Below are 18,397 nucleotides of genomic sequence, written 5' to 3' on the forward strand. Positions count from 1 at the left end.
AGTTTAATCTCTAACAGATTTTTTTGTGTGGTTTTCCAAAAATTTACAATACACTGTTTGGCCTTTCCTCTCCATCTTCAGACCTTTCCAATCCCATTCCACAGATATAACCACTATTAACAGACTGTTGTGAAGAGTTACAGAACTTTCTTACATATACAAGCACATAAACATCTATATCTTTCTCTCTCATGTTTTCCACAAATGAAATCAGACTACACATACTTTTCTGCAACTTGATTTACTATTAGTAAAACTTGGATATTTTTCCATACATAGATCTACCTTATTCTTTTTAACAGCTACCTAGTATTCCATTATATTCATTAATTAACTAGTGCACCTCACCCCCCTTACTGGCTGTATCAATTAGGTTGTTTCCAGATTTATGTTAGTCTGACATATGAATCTTTAAATACTTGGTAACTATATCCGCAAGATAAATTATTATAAATAGAATTATTTGATAAAAGGGTGCAAGATCTGTAAATTATTCTTTTTTTTTTTTTTTTTTTTTTTTTTTTTTTTTTTAAAAGATGACCGGTAAGGGGATCTTAACCCTTGACTTGGTGTTGTCAGCACCACGCTCAGCCAGTGAGCGAACCGGCCATCCGTATATGGGATCCGAACCCGGGGCCTTGGCGCTATCAGCACCGCACTCTACCGAGTGAGCCACGGGCCGGCCCTGTAAATTATTCTTAAATTACATTTCAAAAAAATTTACACTGCTATGAAGAACTCAAAAATACAAGTCATACTATAGTCTGATGAATATATTTAACAGAGCAGTTAAAAAAAGATAGCATAGTAAAAAAATAAAATTAAAATTAAAATAAACCTATAAGTACTGACATGTCCACAAATACTTCTTAATATAAAGATCTAAAAATAAGATTCACTTCTACAAACAAAAATTTCATATGTGAATGTATGTATATGTATGTGTAAGTATAAAACACACACACATAGGCTCCTCCTAATCGTTCAGATCTGAACTTAAAAATCAGAAAGGCCCTCTCTGTCTACCTTATTTAAAATAATTCCCACTCTATCCCCAATATTTTTTTTTTTTACTGGTAAGGGGACCGCAACCCTCAGGACGGTGTTGTCTGCACCACACTCAGCCAGTGAGCACACCGGCCATCCCTATATAGGATCTGAACCCACAGCCTCAGCACTACCAGCACCGCACTCTCCCGAGTGACACGGGGCCACCTCCCTCCAATAATTTTTTACCAGAGCATTCTTTTTATTTCCTTTAAGTAGACATAAAAGCTAGCATTATTTTGTTCATTCATTTACTTGCTTATTGTCTTTTCCACTAATAGAATATAAGTACTATAATAGCTTAATATAAGCAGAGATATCTTATTAGCTATTTCATCCACTAATTAGCACAATTAATATAAAATTTTATATAGCATATAGAATTTTGCTCAATAAATATTTACCAAATGAATAAATACACAGACAAGGTTTGTTAACAAGTGTTAACTCTAAAAAGTAAGATTATGGAAAGGGTTAAAAAGTAAAGTTACTTTTATTTTGATCAACAATGAACATGTGTTAAGTTTATTTTAAAATATTTTACTCCAAGTTTAGTTTTAACAAGACTGTTTCAGATGCCTTGCAATCCAGTCATATACGATTATTTTCTTGTTTTGCAAATTTAAGTGATCTAACTAAATATTAAGTGGATTTTTCTTGACTATTTTTTAAAAAAAATCTTCAAACTTTGCTTCATGAAGTTTACCTTGTATCTTTATTTTAATTTAGTTTAATGCTGACTATTGAATTCCCATGGGTGCTTTGCCTTTGTATGTTCTTTCAAATTACTATTACCTTAAAGTTACAGAGTACTTGCAATTTACAAAATGTTTTACATATATTATTTACTCCTCGGAGGTGTGCTGTGCACATTACTGTTTATACTTACAGGTAAGGAAACTGATGCTCAGAGAGGTTAATCACCTCATCCATACTGGGATAGAGATACAAATCCAATATTTCAAATTTTTAACACAAGGTTTGTTTCTTTATATACATTATGGAAGGTAACATAAATGGCAGGTAACAAAAAATTATTAACTGCACATGCCTCAATCTGTCTGCAAACAATTTATCTATTTCAATATCCAGAGAGAAAGTGTTTTAAAATGCATCTTATATTGAATGAATGTATTTCTAAAATGACTGCATTTAACAGAGTATTTGGAGTGAAAAAGGATCTAAGAGATTGCTGAATTTAATTCCTTCATTTTGTAATAAAAAAGCACAGAATTTTAATACCTGATCTAAGCACTCAACAAGTTAATAGCAGCAGACAAGAACTAAAACCCAGGTACTGACAATAGATGCATTTTCAATCTTAGAAAGTTTCTAACACAGAATTCATAATTAAGAAGTCAAATACCACCACAGTTGTCTTGAGTAAAACGTTTCCTAAAGTTATAATTTCCCCCATAAAAAAGTAAAATAAGTGATTATAATTTATTCTTTAACACCAACACCAACTATTGTACATCCTAGTGCTCCAGATTTCAAATATTCCACTAATGACTCATAATTTCCTGCTATCTAGCCAACTTATAATCACGCCAGGCCATTAGTCACTTATTCCAGAACTTCTATTATTCAATACTAACCTCAGATACTGTATGGAATTTTTGACAAATGATTCAGTCAAAAAAAAAAAAAAAAAAAGAGAGAGAGATAGATGCTCAATATGTATCCTTATCTACCACGGCCATAATATCCTAGAAGTCATTTAATGAGTTGGTAAAGTGTGAATTTCCTTTACTAAAAACAAATTCATGTTACTCTCTTTTCACCAACCTTTCTTCCCTTACTGGAAATAAAAAATTGCCAATTATCAGACTTGGTATGAAAGAACAAAGAGAAAAGCATATTTCTGTGTTTTTAAAAACATTCTTGTCTTACATGATAATTTTAGAATCTATTTTTAAATTCGAACCAACAGGAAGAAAAGCCAATAAAAAGTTAGTGGACAAAAACAGACATTTTATCTTAATTCTTACTACACTTAATATACCTGCAATAATTAATATAGCAATGCTCTTTTTGAAAATATTCAATAGATGGTTATAAAACACAAAGGATTTTTGTATAAAATGACAGAAAATACTAATTTGATATGGCAGTAAATAAAAATAATACTGTTTCATGTTAAGTTAAATACTTTAAAAGACACGAGATCTAAAATCAAGAACTGCTATTAATGAAAATAATGTTAAATTTTAAAAGTTGTACTTTGAATGTTTTGATTAAGAAAGTATGTTTGAAACAGAACTCAAATTCTGCTTCCCAATTTGGTCATAAATTCTGTTTTCTGGGGATGCTGCACAAATGTTTTATATATTTTACTACAATCACGACATTTCATTTAATGTTCAAAGATGGTAATTAATAACCACGCTGTCCAGCTATATCACAGGCCACCGGTGGGTGCTCAAAAGCACCTTCCGACAGCCAAGCACTAGCCCGAAGGCTGATGGCCAGTACACATACCCACTCTCTTTAGGGGAGTCAGCAAACTCCCCCCTACAGAAATAAAACTTTCTATCAAAGATGTTGTCAAATACTTGTAAACATTCTTTTTAAATAAGGTACATGAAGATAAGCAGCATCATAAGAGATTTCTTTCCTCTCTCAATAATTTACTACATTGAGTTTCTAGTCAGTAATCAAGATGTGCTAGAAGCATGTGTAGTTTGTAGTTCTCTCAATAACAGTTCTTCCTCAGAGCTGCTAAGGCACATTGCCTCCTGGTTACACACACACCAAATTCTCTTATCCTCACATTCTTCACCCTCTTGCTCCTCTTCTATCTTTTTCTTCCCACCCACCTTCCCTTTTTCATTTAAAAAGTTTTAAGTGGAACAGACTTCCAATGATCAGAAATAACTCAGAATCACAAACTATCAGGGTTGAATGGTATGTATCATAAAGTCCAGTAGTTGGTAAACTTTTTCTGTAAAGGGCCAGAGTGTAAATATTTTAGGCTTTAAGAGCTGTTTGGTCTCCATCTAAACCACTCGCCTCTGCCATTATAGTGTGAAAACCACCACAGTCGGGATATAGAGAGTCTGTAAACAAATGTGTGTGGCTGTGTTCCAATAAAACTTTATTTACAAAAACAGGAATTTGTCTTGTGGGTCAAAGTTAGTCCATCCTCCCTTGAATATTCCTACATCAATGTTTCCAAAATTGTGCCCTTTAAGATACTAATGGGTTTACTAAAAAACAAACAAACAAACAAGAAAGCTCCATGGGGAAACATTTGAGAAATGCTATACGAAGGTACTTCAAAAAGTTTGTGAAAAAATAGAATTAAAAGATAATAGGAATCTTTCTACAAGCTTTTTGAAATACCCTTGTACATACACATTATATTCCACTCTTAGAGATTCATAATGCTAATGAATACAATGGGAAAAAGTGGATCCATTTTCATCATTCCTTTTTCAGGCTGCCCAAGCCTCTGTCCCATACCAACAAATCAAGGTACATCAATGCAGTCTCCCAGTACTTTATTTACTTCCTGCAACACAATCCAACTCTCCTGTGAAAGGAACTGTCTGTAATCCCTTAACTTCTACTGATGATGCTTTTGGCAGAAAGTCACCAGTATTATGTGTCTGGTGCCTTTTCTAAATTTCAGCACTGCTTGAAATGTGAGTTTAATATTTTTTAAAAAAAGAAAGAAAGAAAAACTTTACTAATTATATTAAAGTAATATATGCTTATTTTAGAGCAACGAAAATATCACTACTTAAAGATAACCAATGTTAACATTTTGGTATGGAAATATCTAAATGTGAGTGTATAATTTTTTATTTAAAACTAAATTAGAATTATTTGGTATATACAATTTTGTATCTTATTTTTTCTACTGGACATTACATCCTGAGATTTTCCTGATATTATTAAAGAGTGTTCAAAGGCATGGTTTTTAAAGACCAGATAACTTTTCCATCAGAAGTTTGTACTATAATTATTCTAACTACTTCCTCTATTTTTGGACATTCAAATCATTTCCTACTTATTCTTTCTCTCTTTATCCCTACCTCTTTTTCTTTTTTAATTACTAATGCTGATATTAGTAGTCTTTGTCCAAATCTCTGATTCTTTCCTTAGGAAAAATTCCTAAAAGAACAATTAATGATTGAGTCGGTAATTTTTAACATATAATTGTCAAAATTGTTTTAGTAAATAATGTAACAATTTACATTTCTAAAAGAGTGAAGAAGAGATACAAACCTAATCACACCCTAGCAAGCCATTATAAAGAAATGTTTATTTTAAAATATAAAATCTTTATTATTACACAAAAATGACATCTTATCCACTGAATTTTTAATTTATTTTTAATTTTTTTTAATTGAAACATAGTTGATAATATGTATAGGTGGGGTAGAGAGTTAACTATCAGCATTTGTGTAATTATTCATTGAATTTTATGTCTTTGATTTTGAAGTAGAGTATCTGTTATATGTTCAGAAACAGCCTATCATTATTACTGTTTTATTGTGAGTTGTGTGCTTATGCTAGTTATTTTATCATATCCATTTGTCTGTGCTCGTTATATTCAGAATATGAAATTTCAGTTAATCTTGAGATAGTCTTCTCTAGCTTGTCTCCTCTTTAATTCGGTTTAATTTTTCATACACAGAAGATTTTAATTTTTATACTCTAAAATAATTTTTTCCTCTGTATTTTCTTTTATAATTAGTAAAAGCAGATAGAAAGTCTCTTCTATCTGCTTTCAATCTTTTTGGATTCAATTTAAATTTTCACTCTGTCCTTTCTGTATTTTATTTTATGTTTCAAGGTAAATATATAATTTAATTTTTTCCAAATCACTAACTGGCCACATACCATGTAATCCTTTACATAATCCTTTCAGTCCACACTAATTTGTTATTTCACTTTATCATATATTCAAAAACTGTGATATGCTATTTCTGTTATATAAGCTTCTTTTTTTCAGCCTCCTTTAGGCCACCATATTTTTTAAAAGATGTGCACAAGACTGAGTATATAGGAAGACACAACAAAAAACTAGCATGACAGAACAGGTTCTATTAGAAATAATCTAAGTAACTGGAATTGGTAAGAAGGAAAAAACAACAGGGAATATGTGCTATCTTTACACAGACAAAATAAGGTGTTGCAGGGTAAATCCACAGAAAATAGTGGCGGTGTAAGGCAGAACCGAGAATGAATTTCCTGACCATTAAGGAAAAAACACATGTCAGAATGTTTATCAAAAGATGATGTGATGGTGTCTACGAAGATTTTCAAGAGGATAGTTAGGGATGAACTTTGGATGACTAAGACATTCCTGTGAAGGTAGAGATATAAGAGTAGATGATATCATATGATCCCATATAACTCCATTTACTACTGAAGAAAAGGTTAAAAAGAGTTTCAATTTTCAATAGTGTAAAACATTACCACAAAACAAATGAGGACACAATATTCTCTATGTACAAGAAAATAAAACAATACTTACCTGCCTTGATTTGTAGCAAGAGAAAAGTTTGCTTAAGAAGCTTGAAATCTATCAAAACCAAAATTTATTTCCTTCCTCAACCTCCGTCCTGAGTTTCTGATATGACTGCCCTCTGGTTCTAGACATTTTTATCTGGTTTTCTGCTGAAACACAAACTCAAAACGTCTTAAACTGATGTTTTCCCTACCTAAACAAAACAGCTCTATTATCTTCCTTTTCAAATTCATTGGCATAAAGTTATTCACAATATTTCTTTGTATCTTCTTAAAGTCTATAGGATTTGTAATTATGTTCTACCTTTCATTCTTGATATTGGTAATTCGTGTTTTTCTATTTGGCTTGATCAGTCTCATTAAACGTATTTCAACTTAATCGATCTTTTCAAAGAACCAGCTCTGTTTTGTTTACTTTCTCTGTTCTCCATTTCATTATTTGTGCTCTTTATCACTTCCTACTTCCTGTATGCTTTTGATTTGCTTTTTTATCTAGTTTTAAAAGCTTGCCTCTAAGCAATATTTTAGCTGCATCCCACAAATTTTGGTGAACTGCATTTTCATTTTCATTCAGTTCAAAATATTTTCTGATTTTCTATGTGACTTCTTTGATACATGGATTATTTAGAAGTGTTTTTAATTCCCAAATACTGGGGAATTATCCAAACGTCTTTTACTGATTTCTAGTTTAGAGCCACTAATTTTTATGATAAATCCTGTTCAATGTGTTTAGATTTGTTTTTTTTTTTTTAAACAATCCAGCATTCTAGTTTCTTTTGAAAAATCAGAAGATCCAGCCACACTAGGTCCACATTCCTGCATGGTGACAACCAGCTAGAGCTGGCATCAGCTGCTCCCTTCTGTGGGCTTGCGCTCTGGGTTCTGAAGTTCTAACCTTCCAATCACAGCTGCCACGTACATCAGTTGCATGGCTTCTAAACTGTATCTCTGCATGAAGCAGTCCAGTGGAAAGGAAAAGCAAGCTTGATTAGATGTTGTCCTGTTCAACTCTTTGCACTGCCCGCAGGTCTCAGCACACAAAGGAAGGTAGAGTGGGCCAAGCAGCAAGGCAGAGTGCAGAGTCCCAGCCTGGGGCCACATCCCAGCCTGTCTCTGATCACTGTCTGTTGCTAGCAGTGTCCCAGGCACCCCATGTGTCCTGTCCTGGCTCAAGCCTGCTTCTGGGGGCCAAGCTGCTGCAAATACATAGCTTACTGTTTGTTGCTCCAGGCCACCCCACATCTTACAGGAGATGGGCCTGGGGCCTGAAGCTTTGTCCTGAGCCTGAGTAGCAGTGTGGCCTGTCTAGCCAACTCAGTCAAATGTACATCAGCGTGTGGCAGCCTTGTTACAGTACAACATGATGTTGAGAATAGTGCAGGGGGCCCCCACCTACAGACAGGGCTGTGGGAGAATCTACATGGTACTTCATAGTGCTCAGGCCTCCTTCCCAGTCCACCTTGAATTACTCCTGCTTTTGAGCTGCGATGTGCTTCTGGTCTCCTCTGCCAGGCTGGGTCATGCATGTGGAGAAATGTCTTGTACTCAGTTGTGATTCCCAAGGGGTAGAAAAGCTGGAGCCCAGCTCCTTAAATGCACCAGTAGAAATCATCCTCACGGCCCCAGCCCCAGAAGGAGTTGGACATCCCGCTGCACAGATAGTAGTGCTGCTTGGAGCACTCTCCCTTCCAAGCAACAGGATGCTGCCCACGTAGGTCTTGTAGAGCAGGTGGAGCTCTGGGTAGGCCACATGGAAGGGCCTGGCCTCAGGGAAGCCATAATCTAGCTCCTCATTGAGAGACAGCCGATCCACATCCAGACCATTTACATTTAATATAATAATTCATATGGAGAGATTTAAACCTACCATCCTGCTAATTGTTTTTATTTGTCCTATTTATTCTTTGTTCATTTTTTCTCCTCTTTCATCTTTTTTTGGATTGAGTAGTTTTTAAGATTCCACTATATTTCCACTATTCACTTTGTAGGTATTTTCTCTTCCTGTGTTTTGGTGGTTTCCCTAACGTTTTTAAAATACATCATCAACTTATCACGGTCTACTTCAAACAATATTACGTGACTTGCTGCATAGTATAAGAATCTTACGGTAGTTTATTTTCAATTCTACTGCTACACCATACTACATGTACTATTCCATCACACATTTTAATTTTATGTGTTATAAACTATCATTACTTTAGGCCAGAGGCCAGAGAACTAGGACCTGACACCTGTTTTTATAAGTAAATTTCCACTAAAACAATCAAAGTTGTTCGGTCTATATGGATGCTTTCATGCTATAATGGTGGAATTAAGCAGTTGTGACAGAGACTGTTTGGTCCATGATGCCTAAAATATTTACTATCTGGCCCTTTACAGAAAAAGTTTGTGGGCCCCTGTTTAGATAGTAAATTATCTCTTAAAGCAATTAAAAAGATGAAAAAAAGTTTTATATTTACTTTAAAAAGAAACTACCATAGCCTGCTTTGTTTCCCTGTGAAGATCCTCCAAGTTTCTGTCAGTTGTCAATACTATTCCTGACTGAAGAACTTCCCATAACATTTATTGTAGCCCAAGTCTTTCGGTGATGAATTTTCTCAGCTTTTGTTCTGAAAAGGTCTTTATTTCACTTTCATTTTTGGAAAATACTCTTGATAGGTATTGGGTTGATTTTTTTCAAGGACTTTAAAAATATTGCTCCATTGTGTTATGGCTTGCATTATTTCTCGCAAAAAAGTCTGCTGTAATTCTTATATTTGGTCCTCTGTTTTTTGTTTTTAACTTCTGGCTGCTTTCAAGATTTTCTCATGTTTGGTTTCTAGTAGTTTGACTATGATGTGTATAGGTGTGTTTTCTTTTACTGTTATTATTACAGTATTTAGCCTACTTGGGGTTGTCTGAGCTTCTTTTTGGATCTGTAGCTTGACTGTTCATTTTTTAAAATTCTTGTTAATTATCTATTCAGATATTTGTTTTGTCCTGTTCTTATTCACTTTCACTTGTGAGACTCCAATTTCCTTATGTTATATCATATGATATTGTCCCATCTTCGGTGCTCTGTTTGGTGAATAATATTCCATTGTATTAATGTACCAGTTTGTTTATCCATTCACAGATTGAAGGACATCTTGGTTGCTTTGGCAATAATAAATAAAGCTGCTATAAACATTTATGTGTAAGTTTTGCGTAAACATAAATTTTCAGCTCATTTGGGTAAATATGAAGGAGCACAACTGCTGGATCTTATGGTAGAAGTATGTTGAATTTTGTAAGAGAATTCCAAAGTGGCTGTACCATTTTGCATTCCCACCAACAATGAATGACAGTTCACACATCCTTGCTAGAATTTGGTGTTGTCAGGGTTTTGGATTTTACTCATTCTAATAAGCGCGTAGTGGTGTCTCATTTTTTTCAGAGCTATTTTTAGAGCAGTTTTAGATTCGTAGCAAAATTGAGAAGGTACAGAAATTTCCTATATATCCTCTGCCCTAGACATGCATAGCCTCCCCCATTATCAACATCCCCCACCAGAATGGCACATTTGTTACAATCAATGAACCTTCACTGAGATGTCATTATCATCCAAAGTCCAAGGTTCACATTAGTGTTCCCTTTTGATGTTGTATATTTTATAGGTTTAGACAAATTTATAATGACATGTATCCTCCATTATAGTATTAGATAGAGTAGCTCCAGTGCCCTAACAATCCTCTGTGCTCTGCCTGTTCATTCCTCCCTCCCCATAAACCCAGACAACCACTGATCTTTCTACTATTCCTATAGTTTTACCTTTTAAAAAACATCATATAGTTGGAATCATACAGTTTGTAGTCTTTTCAGACTGGCTTCTTTCACTTCGTAATATGCATTTATGATTCCTCCATGTATTTTCATGGTTTGATAGCTCATTTCTTTTTAGTGATGGGTAATATTCCATTGTCTGGATGCACCACAGTTTATTTATCCTTTCACCTACTGAAGGACATCTTGGTTGTTTCCAAGGTCTGGCAACTAGAAATAAAGCTATAAACATTTGTGTGAAAGTTCTGTGTGGACATAACTTTTCAACTCATTCAGGTAAATACCAAGGAGTGAGACTGCTGGATTAGAATATGTTTTGTTTTTGAGTTCTTGATTTTGATTTATCTTGTAGTCTGTAGGAGCACATCTACAAGTAATTTTTTAAAGAAGGGTATGTAATGGGATACAAATGGTATATTTTCTAAGAATATCTTTCTATTACCTTACAGAAGTCACAAAGGCTGAATTTGGTTCTGTTGATTGCTTTATCTCCTAACAAATGAGTAGGCTTTTTTCCTTTGCTTTTTTTGAGTCTATTAGTTTTTGACTGAATGATGAACAGGGTGTGCAGAACAGCAGTAAGTATCATTTACACCTGGAAACTGACATGCCTATTCTTCTGTGAAGCTGTTGATGTAGAGGAGTATAGTCAATCTAGTCAGGAATTGAGTTTGCTATGGATTTTACTGTTGTTATAGATACCTTCAGCATACCATAGGTTTCAAATTACTCTACTGGTACATTACCATTGTGTTGTGCTTAGGAGCCAGAGAGTTTTTCTCAAATTTTCTGCTTTCAACCTTTCCTGCATATCAATACCACAGGGATTTCTCTCCATGCTCCTGACCTTGCCTAAACAGTAGAAAGCTTTTGTTATTCAGCGCTAGACTCATTGCTGGGACAGGTAGGATTCTCTGCTGCTTTGGTCCAGCCTCACTCTTAAGTAGGTCCTGTGGTTCTTCTTCACATGGCAGCTGAAATCTGCTTTATATTTATGTTGGTCTTAGGTGGGAGTTTCCAACTCCTTCTCCAGTAGTAAAAGGATTTTTCCTGGTATTGGTGTAGGATGCAGAAGCCCAAAATGACTTTCTGCCCTTCTTTCAGAAGTGAAGGGTTTTCTCTTCTATCCTTTCCCCAGCAACAATAAGTCTTTGCCTGTATCCTGGGGGCCAGAGGGTTCCTTCCCCAAGAAGCAGAGGGATTTGGTTTCTAATCTCCTTCCAGAAAACATATGAATTAAGGTTTTCTGCCCCTCCCTCATTGGTTTGAGGCTTAAAAGAGAAGGGTCTGAGTAAATGGGAGGGACTTTGTGTCTATCTCCTAGCAGCCACAGATCACCTCCTTCATCTCAACACCACAGAGATGGCTTTCTCTAGTCTCCTGCTTTGCCCACTCCTAACTGGGAGTACCCTATGGAACCCCAGGGAAAGTGTCTGCAAGCAAGTATGAACTCTCTTTGTATCTGGGGCCCACAGATATTCTAAACTAGTCCATACTGGGCCTTTAGCAATTAGTTAAAATTTTAGGAGTTTTCTTCTTTTTATGGCAACCATCTCTTTCTCTTGTGTTCTGCCAAAGGTGAAACAATTCATATGACCTGTTCCTTGAGGGTGCTTTCCACTTTGGAATTTAGGTTACTTAGTTGCTTTGCAAGCTCGACTCTCTGATGGGCTCAAGAGAAGTTATGATTTTGTAGATTATCAAGTTTTTTCTCATTGTGAGAGGAGGATGTTTTTTGCACACTCTTTACATCCTGAGTAGAAGTAGAAATCCCCTTCCACTTCAGTTCACTTTCCTTTTCTATTTTTGTAAAGACATCACCATTCTTATGGTCACTCAGATAATACCCGCAGTATCTCTAACTTCTCTTCAACAATGAATCAGATAAATCACTAATATCTCTTCATTAGGGCCCTTTTTTTCCATTTCCGTAGTATAAGTACTTATCTCACAATGATGTCTTATAACAATATTCCTTCAACCACTCTTTACTCTGTCTTCCTCTAATTAAACCTCACTTTACCATCAGACTGTCTTACACTGCTAATAATTATGGCCGTTATCACTCTGATCCATTCTGCCTTTACAGGCCACCTTTCTATAGGAACAGGTACTATATTCCATCTCCATACTGATCCAGCTCTTTTAAATTAACATCTGGAAATCTTATCATTCGAGCCCTATTACAAGGGGACATCTTACATGAAAAAATTCCCTGATCACACAGAATACCTGTCTTCTAAACTGTATGTTTAAAACAACAGCAAAAGAAACTATTGTTAGTCTAAGTCTATAAGGCTTTGTATAATACTTCTAAACTATGAAATAAAGATGTAGTCACTTTTCTGTAAAGCCACATAACATGGACTTTGTAATTGATTTGGTTTTTAAAAAAAGACTTAAAATTAAAAATAAATTGTTAAAAACATAAATTATATATTGCTTTACTTGTATTATAAAAATAACACTAATCTGGACTAGTATTAAAGTTGTATACATCACTTATATCCCTTGCTATACTGTAAACTTCAGAAAGGCAGAGATCACATCTTATAAATTGTTATCTTCTCTGTTTTAACTTTCCCACATAAATGTCTATCTTGCAAATTAAAGTAAAACAGCAAAATAGAAAACAAAATAACATGATTTTCCTTTTTATCATCTATGCTCCTAATGTATCCCTGAGTTGGTCACTACAAAATTTCACCAGCCCATAAGATGTTGTCATCAAAAAAAGAGAAACACACACACCATCCAAGCATTTTCAGAGGAAAGCCCAATTAAGATTAGTTTAGGGACCTCCTATCACAGCCAACCATTTATGCTGCCAGAGTTAAATTTATAGTGGTAATCCCAAATACAAACATACTAAAGTCCCCTTTCTCGGTTCCATGTAAATAACACCCTAAGACAGCCACAAAGTTCACTAAGAAGAGCCGACGCCACTAGTAAAAAGAAATAAGCCTATCTACCTCACTGATTCTGCTAGTGCCTTATTTGGTACTTGTACTCAGGTATATTGCCAGGATGGAAAAGTGACATGCTTCTACTAAATCATTTTCAATAAACAAGGAAGGGTATTATCACATACAAACATAGGAAGAAAAAAGCAAAATTTTCTAATACTTCATGCCTTTTTATAACTGCACTCTCAAGTGTATTCTTAACATAAAAATCCTATATGCTATTTTAGTGCAAAGCCAGAGTAGGTATCATCCTTGCCAATTAGCTTTCCTGGCCAAGCTACAGCTGTCAGAGAAATTGTTCCTGGACCACACGGGTACCTGATTGTTTGACTAAGATAAAAGAGCAGATGTCTAAAGTGTATATTTTTCATGCATTCTTGAGAAATGTTCAAAATGAAAAAAAAAAAAGATTTATTTGCTAAAGCAAATAAATAATGCAACTAATGGGTACGACTATGAATTTAACACAGAACTGTTAACTAAACAATTCAACTTTTAGTAGTTTAGTATGTGAAGATAATCATCTAAAACAGTTCAACACAGTGTTGTTCATAACAGCAAAAAATAGGAGACAATTTAAATGTTAACCAGTAGGGAATCAGTTATATAAAACAAACTGCATACCACTTGACAAAGAACAATGTTGATGCAGATCTCTATTTGTTGACATGGAAAGATGCCCACAGCATGTTGCTGTAAGAAAACAAGTTACCAAACCATGTAGGTATCTGTGTGTGCTCATTTGCAGTACTCCTAGGAGGCAGGATTTGGAGTATGTGCCAGTTGTCAATTTACTGCCTCTCAGCTCCAAATTCATATTTAATTGACTATTTTGCAAAAATGGAGCTGGGCCCTTTATATATTTTTCCTTTGCCACATGTGTTAAACTTTATTAGTACAGAGCACTAAGCATACATTGCAGAAGGAAGGTTTTTTTTCCAGCAGCTTCCCTCAACACCTGACCCTGTCGGTGGTTTTGTAGCAGAATGCTTTTGGTGAGACACCTCCCTTTGCACAGCTTTCCCTAGGACCCTACAGAGCATATTTTGAGCAATTTTCAACAGCACAGCACCACATCAACTTTTTCCAACCATCCAGTAAACCATGGCCACACCCTCTCCAACAAGGTCTGGATCTCAGCTCTAAGAGGGAGACTCTTCCTGAGCACCCTCTCTCAGACACAGAGGTTGTGGTTTCTCCTTACATCACTGTTCTTGTATTTTTTAGAGTTTTCTTTACTTCCTACTAGCCAACTCCCTATTACTCCAATCCCATTATAGTTAATAATTCTTTCCATTAAACTTTCCCTGCTCAAATTACAGTACAGTTTCCCCTGATTTGACTCTGACTAAGGGTAGATTTTTTTTTTCCCTTATACTTTTCAATGTTGTCTGAATTTTTTATAACAAGCGTGATTTTTGATGATAATCAGAAAACGCAAGTTCATTTTATTTTGGAAAAACCAAAGAAAAATTCAGTGTAAAATAAATAGTACTTTAAGAAGCTTTTCTTTAGATGGCAGAAATATATTTATGAGTTTAGAATATGTGAATTCTGAAAAACATTCATTTGTGTAAGCCTCTATAATTGTTCAGTTTTTCTTTTAATACCAATTTCTTTTCAACATTATCTAAAATTGTGTTTCTAGGTCATTTTAAGTGAAAGAAATGATTTAGACTGCTATTCTTTTTCTCTTAGTTATGCTACATATTGGCCTTTACAAACAGGTGGATCAGTCATGGGGTATCCTGGAGTGAGAGGTACTAGGTTCCTCAGACATTCAGCCTCTTTCATTTTACTATTTCAGCCCCTCTTACCATGTTCAAGGATTATTAGTTGGGCTCCTGCTTGTGCATTTCCAACATCATTCTCAGCAATGCATTGATAGAACCCTTCATCTGATTTCACCAGACCCAAAACTTGAAGATTATGTTCCTTCTGAGGAAGAAAAACATAAATAAAACTTTTCTGATACAATCTACAGATATTAGTTCAAAATCTCAAGAGTATACTCTTTTTGGATAGAAAAAACAAGTAAAACGTTATGTTCAATTACTAAATATTATCTACCTGTGTATCTGTCAATTCAAGTTTATATTAAAATACTGGCAAGGTATTGGCCTCACTAGAATGGTACATACTGTCAATAACAATGAAGAATTTAACACTTAGGGGAAGTCCTGCCTTCATTCTGCAAATTTACCTTTGCTTAGAAAAACATCTGGCATGCAATACCATGTTACCCTAGTGAAAGTCTGAACTTGGAATTTAAGGTATTGTTTTCCTAAGATTATCTGTATGAGTAATATCAATAATTCTAACAGATTAGACTATCATAAGTTAAATGAAGCCATATACATATGGGCTTTCCTTAAACTATAAAATACTGTATGAATGTCAACTATTAATAAAAAATAAAAATGCTAATTTAACTATAACAGGTTGCTTTTTAATGTTAAATACTTGTGAATTACTTTTTATAACATGAGATTATTCATTTAAAAATAGAAAACACATTCCTACTAAGAATGAATTACTTATCTGACAAATTTATAATGAGCTATTAAATCTTTAACAACCATAATTATTTCTGATCATTTTTATGAATGTCATGTAGAGATGCTAAGGTATGTCATTAATCCTTATTATTACTAAAATCTAGATAATTCTATTACTAGGTTGCTAGATAATGACAATATAATAATAGTAGATTATATCTACTAAGCATTTACTACATTATGGTGAGTATGCTTAAATACATTTAACACATTTTTTTTTTTTTTGCATTTACTTTTTAAAGAATCTTTATATCTATTGTCACAACAATTTTCCAACACTGGGTACTTATTTTGAAGGATCTGGGCATCAGTTCATTATTTTTGATTAAGTTTTGTACGGACAGTTGCATTTTTTAGTTAATATGTTTTTCAGAAGGGTCATCCTTCCACACTTCAAGTGACAGATTCTGTGTCTTGAATAGAGAGCTGTGAATACAAGGGGGCAGCAGGGGGTGGTACTATACACATCCATGCACTAATCACTAGTGCTTAAGAGTACCTGTGTGTTTAAGAGAGAGTACTAGATTGTTGCTAGGTTTACTTCAGCCAATGATTTGCTATGTTGATCTTTTTCATAAGCTACCAAAATATTTCTGGGTTTGGCTTTCTCAACAGCCAATGAAGAGATTAACACTCTGTGAATTTTCCTATACTCATTTGCAGTACACAAACTAGTATATAAGATAACTGCTTTCTTGGTAATTACATTTAAAAACATTTAAAGGTTTCAGAAATAAATGTTCTCCTTTGAAAAATACTTACTACAATCTTAAAGTAATCACTTGGGATAACCATATCCCCATTTTTGACCCACTTCACAGTTGGAGTTGGTTTCCCAGTCACTTCACATTCAAATATAATATCCATAGATTCGTGAGCATATATGTTAGTAGGCTGCTTCCGGAATTCAGGTTGAGCTTTAAAATAGAAATAAAATCAAGATATTAATGAAGATAAAAACAGTTAGTTATTTATATTTCAACCATTTTTTTCAAATCATAGAATTCACAAGATTTTTACTCATCATTTGAGGCTTTCACATTTTTGCAAAGGCACATAAAGAACACATATTAAAAATACATGTTGGGAACACAATATCTTTAAAAACTGGTTTTCTGGTATAATTAACTGTTATAAAGAGAATTTCTGAGTTTCCCTAGCTCCTTGTTGAGAAATATTTACTAAGATGGATTTATTGAAGAAATTGAAAATATGAATAATACAAGCTGTCTAAAAAGAAATATTAAAGATTATTACCCTAAGATTTATACCATTTTGGAAGACCCATAATGAAAGTTTAAAGAGTTGAAAAGACTGACACAATCTTTCTTTTCAGTCAGCTTGATGAGTAATAAACAACAAAAAAAGTAAAACAAATGGCATATTAGACACCTCAAATAGTTCACTCATGCATACTCCCATTAGTAACATCCCTTATCACATGAATTAGTTTTAAAGGGTGGGAGGAAGAGTGACAAGATCTTTGAGGAAAAGGTAAGCACATCTGAAAAAGACTGAATATTTTCATATCTCCCTTTCCCCTTACCTCAAAGTTGTAAATTGCTGGCTAATAAATAATAGATCCATACAATTTTTAATTAGAAAGGTCAAAATAGATCATCTATTCCAACTTTTTACCTAATGCTGTAATTTCCTCATAATTTCCTATACGACATACTTGACAAAGGGTCTTACTGATCCTGGTTTGAAAATTTCAAATGACAAAGAAACCCCTGTATCACAAAGCAGCAAGCTTGATTGTAAGTTAGTTCTATTAAATAACCACAAGGATGACAAAGTAGCAGCTTTATTTACACTTGAGCTAAAATGTATCTAGCCTACTAGTATTTTGATTGGGACTGTGCTGAATTTGTGGCAAGCTGACACCTTAACAATATTGAGTTGTCCTTTCCATGAACATAGTTTATCTCTCCAATTATTTAGATATTTGATTTCTTTCATCAATGTTTTATAGATTTCAGTATACAAATCTTGTTCATACTTTGTTAGGTATATTCCTAGGTATTTCACATTTTTTGGTGCTATTATAAGTGGTACTTTAAAATTTTTAAATTTCCAATTGTTCACTGCAAGTATGTAGAAGTGAAACTGATTTATATAAACTTTTATCCTTTGGCCATGCTAAACTCACTCAGTTCTATCAGCTTTTGTACAGACAATTTGGAGATTATCTACATAGACAATCATATTGCTATGAATAGACACAGGTATATTTTCTTCCTTTCCAATCTGCTTTTTAAAAAAAATATCTTGTCTGTTGCACTGGCTAGAGTAGGGTAGGCTCCAGGAAGAAGTCCAAACTGGCTATACAACTTAGGTAAATGAATAATAAAAGTATAGAAAGCAGGGAATACCAGGGAAGCAAAACCTCCCCCAAGTAGGGGAAAAAAGATACAGTCTTAAGAAGAAACACATTCACAGTGATAGAAGATCCAAAAAACATAAGTCTGTACAATGAGATGAAATCAGAAAAATCTATTAATAGTGAATTTTACTGTCCTTTTAAACATTGACTAGCCATTT

General features: G+C 34.2%; 1 protein-coding gene across 7 annotated transcripts in view; it reads right to left on the bottom strand.

The window, feature by feature from the left end:
• The window catches only part of NEO1 (neogenin 1), a 236,349-nt gene that overhangs the window by 91,888 nt on the left and 126,064 nt on the right, over positions 1-18,397 (bottom strand). For 4 of the 7 annotated variants that reach the window (XM_063088928.1, XM_063088925.1, XM_063088927.1 and 1 more), the window contains exons 7-8: positions 16,616-16,770; positions 15,113-15,233 (exon numbers count right to left, since the gene is read on the bottom strand). In XM_063088928.1, the coding sequence (XP_062944998.1) occupies positions 15,113-15,233; positions 16,616-16,770 (276 nt within the window). Of the gene's footprint in view, positions 1-13,919; positions 13,989-15,112; positions 15,234-16,615; positions 16,771-18,397 lie in introns of all 7 variants that reach the window. The other 3 variants (XM_063088926.1, XM_063088922.1, XM_063088923.1) reach the window with 1 other exon arrangement.

The sequence above is a fragment of the Cynocephalus volans genome, chromosome 3 (assembly GCF_027409185.1).
Source record: "Cynocephalus volans isolate mCynVol1 chromosome 3, mCynVol1.pri, whole genome shotgun sequence".
Classification (NCBI taxonomy): Eukaryota; Metazoa; Chordata; class Mammalia; order Dermoptera; family Cynocephalidae; genus Cynocephalus; species Cynocephalus volans.